Source organism: Nesoenas mayeri, assembly GCF_963082525.1.
Source record: "Nesoenas mayeri genome assembly, chromosome: 11".
Lineage (NCBI taxonomy): Eukaryota > Metazoa > Chordata > Aves > Columbiformes > Columbidae > Nesoenas > Nesoenas mayeri.
The window spans coordinates 3694892-3708914 of record NC_137563.1 but is presented as its reverse complement, the minus strand read 5'-3'; the positions used below and the strand labels follow the sequence as shown (position 1 = coordinate 3708914).

General features: G+C 39.7%; 1 protein-coding gene across 1 annotated transcript in view; it reads right to left on the bottom strand.

Moving 5' to 3' along the window:
* Nucleotides 1-14023, bottom strand: part of ADAMTSL3 (ADAMTS like 3) — a gene marked incomplete at both ends in the record, with an annotated part of 176040 nt that overhangs the window by 43049 nt on the left and 118968 nt on the right. The window contains 5 exons of the mRNA XM_080351451.1: nucleotides 4662-4746; nucleotides 5743-5890; nucleotides 6758-6962; nucleotides 11095-11145; nucleotides 12706-12844. Of these exons, the coding sequence (XP_080207577.1) occupies nucleotides 4662-4746; nucleotides 5743-5890; nucleotides 6758-6962; nucleotides 11095-11145; nucleotides 12706-12844 (628 nt within the window). The remainder of the gene's footprint in view (nucleotides 1-4661; nucleotides 4747-5742; nucleotides 5891-6757; nucleotides 6963-11094; nucleotides 11146-12705; nucleotides 12845-14023) is intronic.

The window sequence follows — 14023 nt, the reverse complement described above, 5'->3', positions numbered from 1 at the left end:
TTTGACTTATAGCAAGTCTATATTATAATTGAGGTTTTCCTGTTGAATATTGGTGTCTGGTATTTTTCAGTGAAGTGCAAGATGAAAAAAATGACCCCAAATACTTTTTATTCTACCTTGGCATTGGCTAAACTAGTCACGTGACCAATTAGCTATTGAAATCCTAAATTATAGTACCTTGCAAAGGATGACCATGTTAAAGTCACCCTTTAATTACCTTCAACAGAAGCCAATGGAGGCTGCTAATACAAAATTAGAGCAGGGAACTGACCGGACAGTGAGAAAGCTCCAGATGTTGGCACCATATCTGAAGTTTGAGTTCACGCAGATGATTTTTTAAATTTTTATTCTGTATTTAATGTATGTACAAACAAAGCCTTTGACAGATCATTAAAGCAAACTCCATCAGCCTCCGAAGATACGTACATATTTACTTAGTGACATTCGCATCACACACCTGGTGATGCTTTAGACACAGTACTGCCCTGAAGCAAATTCACTTTGCCCCCGATGGGCACACACTCAGAGTGGTCTCAAGTCAGGATTAAGCATAAAAGCACTTGTATTATGATGCCTTGCAGAGTATCAAGAATTTATAACGGAATGGATAGGATGGTGGTAACTCTGAAAATTTTCGGAGACCTTTAGGTTAATAGATGAGACTCCTCTTCTGATTAAAAAAAAAAGAAAAGAATGGAAAAATGCAAGTCTGAGCACAACTTTTCACAATCAGCCTTTTTGTACAGTCATTCTTATCAGTGCAATGTAGAAATCAAATTCTCCTATAAAAATGTGCACAGTTATAAATGACGTACACGCTTATACGCAGTGGAAAGTATGTCCATGCTGCAGCGTTACCAGTTTATCACTAAGGGAAATGTGCGTTCACCTGGCACACTCTGAAAAAGCCAGTGTAGGATGATCTGGAAAATGAAGCAGTGACCTCAACTACAGATGATAAAACTGGGAGAGAACAGCCCAACCCAACCTCATCACCCTCTATAACTACCTGAAGGGAAGTTATAGCCAGGTGGGGATTGGTCTCTTCTCCCAGGCATCAGCAATAGGACAAGGGGCCATGGGCTTCAACTCTGCCAGGGGAAATTTAGGCTGGATAATTAGAAAGAATCTTTACAGAGAGAGTGGTCAGGCATTGGAATGGCTGCCCAGGGAGATGGTGGACTCGCCGTCCCTGGAGGTTTTTAAACTCAGATTTGACATGGCACTTAGTGCCATGATTTAATAAACGGACTAGAGTTGGACGAAGGGTTGGACTGGATGATCTCTGAGGTCTTTTCCAGCCCAGTCGATACTGTGATTCTGTGATTCTGTGAACCAAATCATCTCTGAACTGAAAACCGAACTCAGCGCAGCCTCCCGCAGCTGTCCAAAGACTTGGAAAACTTGCTGTCTCCTAATATTCTTCTTTATTCTTTTCCTCATGCCTGCAGTTCTTGCTTTCAGTTAAGACAGGAAATGCCTAAATCCTGAAAAAAAGGCTGCTCTTGTGATATTTCCAGTCCAACCCTCCAGCGCCAAGGGGCCTGGATAAAACTTTGCAGAAGCATCTAAAACGTTGGCTGCTTGCTGGGGCAGAACTTCCACGCCATCGGCAGCCCACCCTCCTGAAGCGCCACTCTTGCCTGCTTCAAACAGAACAGCGCTGCCAGGCTTTATCGATCTCTAGTGTAACGTGTTGGACGAAACCACCAGCCCACTTTCAGAGAAGCAGCAATGGGGACGTTTCTGTGCAAATGACTCAAACGCAATGAGCAGCAACCTTTGTGACAGACACCACGTTTCGCATTCAGCAAGTGCAACCCCGCAAAGCCAGCGATTACATTTTAGCTCAGGTTGCTGAAAAAATATATCAGCTTTTGAAAGCATTTTAGTTTTGTCCTAAGCCGTGACAGAGAAAGGCAGCTGAGGTGTCTATTTCTTTAACTTACAATTAATAAAAAGGATGCAAAAGCCTTGCCGGAGTTTCTCTGCGAATCCCACTGTAACTAAGAAGGCTCGAGGGAAGAACATTTAAAATAATGATTGGTTTCAACTGTCATCACATTCCACAACTAAAAACTAAAAAGGTCAGGCTTACATTTTTCTTGGCCTCACTTTAAGGGCAGTCATTTTTTATTTTGCTAATAGCACAAAAAAAGAAGCTTTTGAACGTTCCCCCTCTATGCAAATTCAGGACACCAGCCGTGGTAGACCACAGCAGCAGAACTATTTATCTTTCACAAGCTGCTTTTGGCATATCCATCATTTGTGGGTTCTAAAACACAGCTGCCATTATTCTCTTATTCATTATCAACTAAAACATCACACGAAAGCATAGACAGTTTTAATAAAAGGATGGTCTAGAAGCTGGGACTTCACATTGCGGTTTAAGTTTGGATGACAAGAGAATAACTAAAATTAGAAGTTATGGCATTTTACCAAGGAAATCATGAGCCCCCTGCTAGTCAGAGGTGGGCTAGGAGTTATCACTGTGCACTGTGTAAATTACAGGAAAAAAAATTAAACAGATTTAAACCAGAGCAAAATCTTGTTATAATTTACACTGGAAGAAATAACAACCTATTGTTACAGGGTTTTTTTTTAATCCTAAACCCTGACCCAAAAGCCTCACTCCAGCTGAAACACAGGAGCAGTTAGGGCATGAGATTTAGAGCAGCTAGTGAGAAATTGCTCTGTTTCCAAACCACTACCCACATGACCAACAGGCAATCTGCAAAAAGGGATGGAGTCAGACATCAGTTATTTCTCATTTCTTCTTACCTACTACCTTCCCTAGAGGAATAATGTAAGAGCAGGTGACAGCAGAAGACAAGTGAAAAGAAATCAAAGGGGAATTTGGCTGCAACATTAGAGCCCAGAGTAGCAGACTAGGAAACACAGCACCTCCGTAAAGAGGATGGCAGAGGAGAGTCAGCAGCAAGAAGTGGCTGGAGAAACCTTTTAGACTTAGTAGAAGATGCTTCTGGAAAATGCGAGGGAAGGAATCCCAGGACAGGATTAGAACCATGGATGAAAATGAAGAACATCCAGGTCTCCAGAGTAAGCGAAAAAGAAAAAAAGATCCAGGAAGTGGCACAGCTGGGACAGGACATGCACTGAGAACGCAAACACAGGGCTGCACACACACTGCGAGGCTGTGATGGAATACATCGGTCATGTCTAGGGAGACAGGAATAACTGCTTGCTTTGTAAGGACAAGGTATAAGGGAATCCATTACACAGTTTTTGGCTCAGCTCTATTATGGTCTAAATACACTCTGAACCAGCGTGCTGTGTTTCTGCCGTCTGCTTGTTCTGTCAGTCTGCTGCTGAAGAATCCTAAAAACCTAGAGACCACATCAGCTCACAGTGGCCACAACATGATTTTGTATTGCTAGAGATCATTTTTTTTACAGCATCATGCTGAAACACCTTTAGAGGAGGCCTCACATACCTTCATTCTGATATGCTGACATTCAACATGCACATTTGATTGCATCACCCCCTTTGACAACCATACTATTTTTATATCTTTGCTACTACCCTGCCTGAATCCAGGGCCACCAATTTGGAGAGTGAAATAACTGCTCACAGTAGGTTGACACTTGACTTGAGAGGCTGGAGCAGTGAAAAGTTAAAAGTACAGTCACCATAAGTATGCAAACACCTGTTTGGCAAGGGTTTCCTTCTGTGAGTCAGTGCAGGTGTAAAGATTTTATTACTCGTGATCACACCTGTTGGTGCATGCCTGCCAAAAATCAGGAATAGCTAGATGGAGGAAGAAAAATAAGAAGTTATGGGGCATACTCTGCTCTCCAAGCAATATAAATCCAAAGTAACTTCGGCAAACTCGTCCAAATTATTTTAAACTAACATTGCTACAAATTAGCTAAGCACAACACAATAATGTCCAAGATCTCTCAAGAAAAACTTATAGAAAGTTACTACTTTCTAGAAAGCTACACACTATATATTGAATATATTAAACATATACATGAAACATACACAGGAGATACAAGCAATTGTGTAGATGCCGTGACATACAAGGGACAGGAACAAGTGCAGCTGGATTCAAGTTTACTTTCATCCCCAGGACTTAAATGTTGTGAGGCTAGCCCCCATCAGCTTTCAAGGGGACTCGCAAAATCCAGATGTTATTTCACATGCACACGTGTAAAATGTCACAACTTTTCCCCGTAGATTCAGCTAAGCTCAGAGATCAGCAGGTTTTTCTCACTTTCTTTATATGCTGGTCTCACCCCCCAAGGAAATCCTGGCAACCCTACAAAGTACCTCTTAATTTTTAATACAATCACTACATTCCTGAGGTAACAGCAAAGACTGGGATAAAACTGAGTTTACTTCATTTACAACTGCTGAAATGTTTCCACATGCATTAATCAGGGCTTAATTAAGCTAAATTAAGATCCCTTTGAGTTGCTTGAATGATACAGGGCCGTTATAATAGAGTAGCTCTGTGTCATCCAGAACAGGAGCTCCAGAAGCAAAGCTCTTGAGATGTAAAATTAGGAACAGCTCACAACCCAACCCATCACCCAGGGAGGGCCAACTGTCAAAGCAAACCGCACAGCAACTTCATTCCAGAGGATCTGCGAAATATGCCGAAAATATTTCTTCATTGTAAAAGACAATGTACTTACGTTGGCTCTTCTGAGACTGTTCTTGTCTCTTCCATTTCATGTGCCTGTTTAAACCACGGCAATTTTGCTTCCACAGGATTCTTTTCTGATTGAGGAAACAAAAATAGGTTCAGTTATTCCTCCAAAATCAAAGCAATATGTAAATGTTAGCATTATACACCTTAGCACTTTACATAGCTTATTGATCTAATGCTTTTGAATAAAGATACACTGGATAATAAACCACAATTTACTAGAAAATTTCTTCGCGACATTTAAGCTCCATTCTGACAGCCCTTTTTACTTAGAGGGTACCAGTAATCCAATTTCCAATCCTGTTTCATTTCTGTTCCTGATTAATCTTTTACTTCTCCCATCTTACCCAAATGCAGGCAGTGTCTAGTAGATTGTAGCTTATATCTCGGTGCAACGGATTATCATTATTATTTAAGTTTATAGCTGAAAATGAAGCCAGAGCATAGCAAATGTACACATTGCTCTCCAGATCGACTGGCTTCATCAGAAAATTTTCACAGATAATATTGGGATTCGGGTTTAATTAATCCTGTTTAATTTCCACCTACTGTTTTAAACCTTAGCTATTCTTTCAGAGAACATTCGTCAATTTAAAAGGCCCGTAACAACGATGTAAATGTGCAGAATTGGAGGAGAGGCACAGAAACCAGTTTAATTATAACTTCATGAACTGACGAGGCCCACTGAGAACGCTGAGACATTTAATGAGATGCAAATGAACAAGATCCCAGGTGATACAAATGGTCTATCATTCCCATTTCAAGTATTATTGAACAACTTATCCTGCACATGTTGAACTCATTAATTCTGGTTTTCTCAATTTGACAAGGCTGTATAGATTTAGTTAGTATGTTCACCTCATGACAGTCTGGCCACATTATCAGCAAAAAAATACCAGCAGGGCACATTTCCTAGCACCAATAATTAAAATGCTTGGTTCTGCCAAGACTGAAATAAGTCCTAGTAAATTCCAGCTTCTGGCATTTCTGAAAAAGGTTACCAGGGGCTCTTAATTCTCTTAACAAAAATGTAAAATAGTAACAGACCCAGACAAAATTCCAGTTACCTTTTGGCTTGTAACATGGTATTGGCACGATGCACTCTTCTTTTATGTGCAGTTTCAGTTGTGGATTACAGCCACCGACGTGTTGCCCGCGGTGGTCGATGCACAGCACCACTCGGTAGCGCAGGCCTCGGCCGCAGGTCACTGTGCACTGCAGGACACAAAACAACCCCCTCACACTCGCTCTTCTTTATTCTATTTACAAATACTGTTAAAAAAGCAGGTTAGAAGTACCGATGATTTGTTCGCTGAAGTTTTTCCACAATCAGTCAGGTATCAGAGACGTATGAATTTTTCCCTGCATTGCTAGGTGAATGAAGAAAAGGTTGATGCTGGAAAAAATGTCTAAGTTTTGGGAGAAGAAGTGATTTCTCAGGGTTCTGTTAAGCTTATCTGATTGGCAACAGTCTGAAACAGAGGTGGCTGTGTACTGAGAATGTGCTCTCAGTGGTCATTTGCAGTTACAGCTGGGTCAGACGTGCTGCAAGAACAGTTTCTTTACTGTATATCAGTGATGTCATTTGGATGAACTAAGGAATGATAGAAGTGCTGAGCTATCTGACTGTATCAGATAACCACAGCCAAGATAAGTTGGCTTCGTGTTCTTGTTACTATAATGAAAGGTAAGAATGCTGGAAAAATCAGACTTGCAGACATGTCAGCCCCTAGACAGACACGCCTTTAGCTATTATATGCAGTGGAATATTACATTTTTCAAGAACTGAGAGACAAACGACCTAATTGCAAAGGGGCCTGACCTCTGGCTCTAATTTCTCCGCCATGTAAAGGAGGAATTCAACAGGCATAAATAATTCTATATGCATTTTTCTCCACAAAGACATGTTAACATTTTGATTATCAGGCCAAATTATTTTGCGTGAACTTCTGCTAGTAAGTACTATGAACTACGCCTGCAGGGGTATATTTTTTTTAACAGCCCTGTGCTCAGAAATAACACAAGACTAGAGGTTTTCTTTAGAAAACAGGAATAAAGCTCCAAACTACTTTTCAAACTTACTTGAGACCATTCCATCGCCACCCATTTAGGACAATCAAAGAGATTGCAGGTTTGAATGACTTTGGGCTTAGGGGCGTACATGCATTTCCACTCTTCCACTTGCAGTATCTCTCCATGAATTGTCTCCTCTACACACACAAAACTTCTCCTCTGAATGCCACCTCCACAGGATACTGAACATGCAGTCCAAGGGTTATTTTCCCACCTAGAAAAAGAACTCACATATATTAAAAATAGGGCGATCTTTTTATTCCGCTAAACTCTGTTAAAACTCTAAAATACTGTATCCAACCTTAGCATCATTAAAACCCACCGACAGTTTGGTCAGTGGATTCTTACCACGCACTGAATATAAATACATTGAATTACAGATCTACCTCGCAATATTCCAGGCTTAATTTAATTCATAAAATGAAAAATAGAACTATAAATTTAAATATATTTCCCCAAATACCAGAAAAATCTTATTCTTATACATGACTAATCTTATTCTTATACATGACCCTAATATACTGAGTTCAATTACTGGAGTGATTTTACTTGCAAACAGTCTAAATCACCTAAATAGAATATTTTTTACAGTTAATTTATATGGTTACATATACTCTTACTACCATTGTCAGAGACCAGGGAACACATGTACTTGAGATTACGTGAAGTCCAAAGACAAAGACAGCTCTGGTTGTGCTGACTGAGGGGTTAGTACCCAGAGTTGCTCGTCACTGCCCACATCATGCAGATTACCCTTAAAAAACAAACCGTTCATGAAAGCATTTTTATGGGAGCTCTAATACTTGTTTTGGGTAAACCCAGCCATTTCGTTTCATTTCAGACTCTCTTCATCCATAAGGACCGCGAACAAATTGAATTCTGACAGGTACCATTTGGCTGGTCATTCACTGCAGTTCTGCGAGGGTTTTCCACCCTTATTAAAATGCAATTGAATTAGTTTCTATTCGCACTTTCCAACTTGCTTCAAGCAAAAGGTGGCTCCTTATCCAGCCCAGCTGCTCTGGCTAATCTAAAGCCCCAAAGCAGGGGATGCCCAGGTGGAGGAAAACACACACAGCCCTGGCAACCAGGAGAGCTGGGGGCAGTAGCACCCAGAGGGATGCTGAACAACCTGTTGGGAGGGAATGTCTTCAAAATGGCCATCTATCCGTGATCTTGGACCCAACTACAATGCAGACGAAAGTTGTTGCATCATCTGAAGTGACAATTACATGGAGGTTTTGAGGTTACAAAATTTATTTCATGTCTCACTTGGTCTTAGCATGAATGTACATGCAAGCCATCACTTCTCAACAAAAACTGACTTAATAATGTCTTCCTGTCATGTTCAGAGATAACAAGCTTCTATTTTGTCTGTAGGCTCCACTGACTCTCATGCCATTTTTCCTCACCCTTTACCTCCTACCTTTTGCTTTCTTTCTACCACCCAAATCAAACTAAGTCCTGGGAAACAATTGAGTTCAGCAGCAGCACATTCTATGGTTCATCAATGTCTTGTTAGTTTAAAGCTTATTCCTATTGCAACTGCAGGAGCTCAGAAAGCATCGTCAATGAAATTATATCTATTATAAACAATGGACTCAGCAAGTATTACAATAATCTCACCAAAATCAATTCATTAAGAGTACTTTAGCCATCACAAAAGAAGTCAATCTCAGTAAAATGAAGCAAAAGCCTATAAATTGAAGGTAAATTTAAATAATTACTCCCCACTTTCTATGATACAGCAGGTAAATCAAGGGCACTTCCTATTTTAAGCAATTCATTAAATTGCCTACAAAAACATATTCATCATGCTTAAGCTCAACAGAAGAATGAGTATGAAACATACAGCAAGCCACGGAACATTAACCATAGAGTACATACCCAAAAGCATTCAGAGCAAAGCTGTATGCCCAGATACTGATATCATATCACAAGTATAAAATACATTTGAAGAACAACAGTTACGCTTTTCTTTGACTTAAATGAATGGCTAGCATTAACATATTTGCTTTAAAAAAAGTCAGGAACTAAAGAGCAATTAACTGTTCAATGAATTAGCAGCTCATGGATTTATATATATAAGGTTCACTGTGCTGTATGTAATACTAGCCTCACAAGTGTTTATAGCATAAAGTTTTATAGTTGTTTTTCTTTATCTCATCAGTTTCGAACACACTCCAGATCCCATACTCCCATAAGCATTTTCAAGATGGAGTGAGGTCCATGGCTACTGGGGAAAAGGGGGGTCCTGGGCAAGCAGTCAAGGAGATACTTTCCAGAACCCACAGCTGTCAAGGGATCCTCAACAGTCCAACAAGTCTGAAATAAATGGAGGCATTCCAAAAGCTTTAAAAGAAAATTTTCATCCTGGGAAATTTTTCTATTTATTTCAAAAGAATTCTCCATCTGTAAAAATATTTCAGTGGGGCATTTACAACTCTGGCCACAGGAGAACTCTTTCAAGATCTTGCGGTGTGCACCACGGCTTTCCCACAACTTCCCCGTGCGAGTGGGAAAGTGGTGGTAAAGGCCACAAGACTGCAAAGGAGCCCTCCACATGGCCCTCGTCTCATGTGGGTGTGATGTATGACTGTTGCTCAAGGTGAAGGAGCCCAAACGGCTTTGCTTAAACGTATCTACAGCACTTTGTTCTTCTGCCTGCTTTGCAAGAACAGTCTTGGGTTAACATACAAGAAACAGGTGAGGAAAGAAAAGCACAAAGAAAAGGTGAAGAAGCCCCAGCAGAACTGGTGCAGACAAATGTGTTGCAGTTACTTGACAGGCAACAGCAGATGAAAAATACATCCTGCTGCACTGAAGCAAGACTTGCATCTGTGCTGGACCAGATACACCTCATGACGCAGGTACACAAACTGGCTGTTTCAGCTGCTGGGTTTTCTCCCACAAATTCCAGCAAGAAAAGGTGTTTTTACACCTCTGTTTTGTTACTTCATGCACCATCCCAGTGAAACACATCCTCTTTCCTTCCTGCTGGCACCAGCTCTGAGCCCAGCTTGGCCATGAACTGTCTTACAGTTCTTACTCCTGAGCATCACACAGGAAGACCATGATACCTCCTGACAGGACACACGGAGGCGTTGAAGCGAGGTGGGCCTCTGTCTGCAGTCCTCAGTGTTTGAAATTAGAGAACCTGCCCACAGCTTTATCGCAGACATAATCTATCTCACCACAGTGTCGTGCAAACGTGCTGAGCACAGTAAAGCACAGAAAGAGGGATTAAATTTCTCTTCCAACTGGTGTCCAAGCCCTGAGCAGTTCAGAAGATTAAATACTCATGTAAATAAATTGTGCTGAGTTCCAGAAGAGATCTGAAGTACAAAGGAATTGGCAGAAGAAGTGGAAGGAGAGAAACACAGAATATAATTATGGAACTTTACAGGATAAAGCTGTAGAGAAAAAAAAATCTCAACCTATGTATGAAAGCCAAAGTATATCACAGGATAGCAGATCCACAAAAAATGTAATTGCTACAGAAATAAACTATGACATTTATATCAGCTGTAATCAGTAGCTCCACTGAGCTGTGCAGGACTATGATTTCATTCTTATTACTTAATATCTTTACTTCTTTAGAATAATACACATCATTCATTTCATGACATAATAATGCAGAGGTTCAACTCAGATAAATATGTATCTAACTCCGCCAACTACAATCCTTTACATTAACATAACCTGGCCCAATGCTTTTTAGTTTCAACATTCTTTACAAAATATCTAAACCTTCCAGAGAAGTTTTACATTCTTGTGATTAATTAAGGTAAAATAAAATAAAATAAGCTGTGCTCTGATGATTTTAGGCAATAGATATTCAGACAAGTCAGTATCTGTAAAGTGACATGTCAGTCTTGGTGTCAATAGAGTGTATTTCTGAAGAAAAGCAAAAGAATGAGACCTCTCAAGGGAGAAATAATCTCTAGAATCCTGTACCATAGTGAGACCTGTTCTATAAAATAATAGATTAATTGCTTCTATCTTCAAAATAAAAATCTTTCAAAAAAGAAATGTGTGTATTTTAAAGGAGACGCTTTTCTCAGCACTACAGCAGGAGAAGGCTCAGGGGGACAACTCTCTATGCTGAGGTCTTCCACATTGATATGATCAGCAATAGCCTATTAACCTCTTACTGTTAAGCCTATCACTCAGAGCACACTGAAATAGACCACAAGCTTCCAAAGTGTGTACAGGATTGTTATAAACTTGCTCTCCTATACAGCAAAAAAAATCAGAACTTGTTCCATGATCTTAGTACTCGAGTAGTATGCTTGCGGTGAAAATCATGCTGATGCTGACACATACGCTATACAGATTATACATACCGAGGAAGTGGCTGGAAGTGATCATAGGGCATGATTTCTTTAAATCCATCACTGTCAACAAGATAAATATTGCATCATTATTTCTCATACTCAAGACTGTACCTCAAGTACATACTTTTATGTGATCATGCTTAAAGTAAGCAACTCCCAACACGAAATGAGGGAATCCTACATACATTACACATTACCCTTGTGGCAAACAATAACTTGTATAATCCTACCACTTCTGCAGGAATAGCGATCTATTCACCATACAGTTTCTCCATTTCATACAGTCAAAAAAAAAAGAAAATTAAATGAGCAAGCCTTTGGCAAAGAATTTTATTAACAGTGATCTTTTAGGTCTGTGCTACATCATTAAAAAGAAAATAGTTACATACTTGTATCTGTAACAAAAGATCACTGAGGAACATGAGTGGCAGTGAAATAAATGCATCACAGGATGAATCCTACACAGATCCTGAATTGTGCTTGAGACCCTCCTAGAGCTGTTTGTTTGAACTGCACGGCATAGAGCAGGCACAAAGCCCTCCTTCCAATACTAAGGAATACAGTATTCTATCCAGTAGTAGTTCCCTTTTTCTGTCTGTATAAGCTAAATTTGCAAGGAAAAAGCTAATTACACCCTTTCTTTCCCTAACTTTCTCATTCCAGCTTTGCAACATTTGGCACCCATTGCCATTCAACATTACTGAAGTCTTACCACTCCATACAGGGATCAACTCTCCAGTAAAAAAAAACTTGAAAGTCAGCACATCTATAATTGTTAGAGGTCACTATCAACAATTATGTTCAACAGGAATGAAAGGAAATGGACAGTTTAGCTATAGGAAATGAAATCCATTGAGAGTGTTTCCTTTTCTTCTTGCATATAACTCTAGCTCGGCCAGCTGGCATGTTAATGTGAGGTTCTGGGACTTGATACTGTGATGTTATTTTAAGATTCTTTAGCACAGCCAGGAAACCTCACCAGACAATCCAAAAGTTAGTTTGAAATACTGTAGTGGAATCCAATACAATTTATGAATACTATAGTCTTTATAATTTGGCAATAGTATTCTGTAGCATTTGTACCACAAGTATATTTACTTTGATTTTACAAAAAACTAAACTTTAATTATGAAGTGTCAACTCCACAGTACAAATGAAGAGCAAAACTTTTACAGTAGGCAGATGAATAAACCAAGTTAAACCATGTGCAAAGCTGGTACACTGACTGAGAACTGGAGCTACCGTCTGTCTAATGAGGGATCCTGAATGGCAGCATCAATAAATCCAAAAGCAGGCAAACATTCTGCCCTCCACACTCAACCTCACAAAATGCCTGTACCAGTGCTGTACCACTCAGCAAAAGATGAATGTAGAATTACCCCAATAATGGAATAATTGATATTTACAATATCTCTGTATAAAACAAAGTCTCCTATTCTACAACACTGAAGTGCCACAAATCTACTGTCAGCAGTGCCAGGCGTCAGCCTTTAACATGTGCAATGATCAACTAAGATTAAGTAACCCTCAAGATGGAAAGAATTGAAATTAAGTAAATACAATTGCTTGTTCCTTAGTAACTGATTATAACACACATTTAAATTTATCTGTCATACAAACCTAGAGGGGCAGGGATCCATGTTGCATTCCTTCAGCTTGGGCTTTGGCTTCTTGTTTTCTGGATAGTAATGACAATAGTGGTCTGGAACAACACGCTTCAGACGAATATCCATGCATTCAGCTGAATTAAGCTGATAACCTAATGCAGAGGCAAAGTTAAATTTGGGTAATGGAGATAAATAAAAGCAGCTTTGTTCCAAACACCTCCTCCTCCCCCCAGATAATGTGCTGCCCATCAAATTAATTTCCTGTGTTACTCTTGTTTGATTTGCTTTTAAACAAGGAAACACTGCACAGGAACATGCAGAACCAGATTTTCATCTAGAGCAATTATGTTAACCCGTGTTAGCACTAGATAAGACTCTGGCACATTATTCTCATAATATTCCAAGTGTAAGGGTAAAAGTATACATATTGTTATGTGATGCTGGAGCAGCTCACCTGTCACAGAGGCAAACCTACGAGGTTATATGGTTCTGCTACACGTTCCACACTTGATAACTGCCCTCCCTCCAGAAGGAGTTACCATTTCTGTTAGAGAGCTATATTACACAGTCATGCATGCTAAAGAAAATAAATACTTAAAACAGAAAGCCAGAGGAATTGAAGATGAGATCCAAAAACATTGTGAAGTTAAATTGTGGAAAACTAAGAAATAGTTTCCCAGTTGAAGAGCCAACAAAAGAAAATTTGAAGTAACTATTTGGAGGGAAAGAAAAAAAAAATGAAACTGATGTTGAGACTGGTTACTTGAAGGGATCTGAGTTTTATAAACCACTAGGTTGGTTTCTTGGCTAAGAAAAAAAGACTCATTCAAAAGAGCTGAGTTGGACTTAAAATGAGGAGAGGAGGAGGATGTTCTGGTATGCACAAAGAAAAAAATTTGAAACCACAAGAATTAAAATCTAAATAGAGTCAATAAACTAGCAACACAAGTTCCAGTGTCTACTGAAAATGCTAAGTATCATATACCAATGGCTTCGCTTGTGTGTCTCTTGGCTGATTCAAAGCATCATCATGCATGAGAGTGATAACCGTAAAGAACAAGTAAGCAGTTCCAGTACTCCAAGTATGTGTGTTCCACTTCTTGTAAGTACTGAAAGGACCCAGAAGATGTGCCACTGGCAAACAAGATAAACACAATTGTGAACATTCTTGCTCTTTCGTGCCCGACTGTGCTTTCCAAGATGCCTGCCACACTCCCCCTTCCCACACACCCAGATTACAGAATTAACTGTAGAAGCAGCATCCAAGTGAGTGATGGTGGTGCACTGATTCCATATCTCAGTTATGAGGAACTTTTACTGCCAGTAAAAGA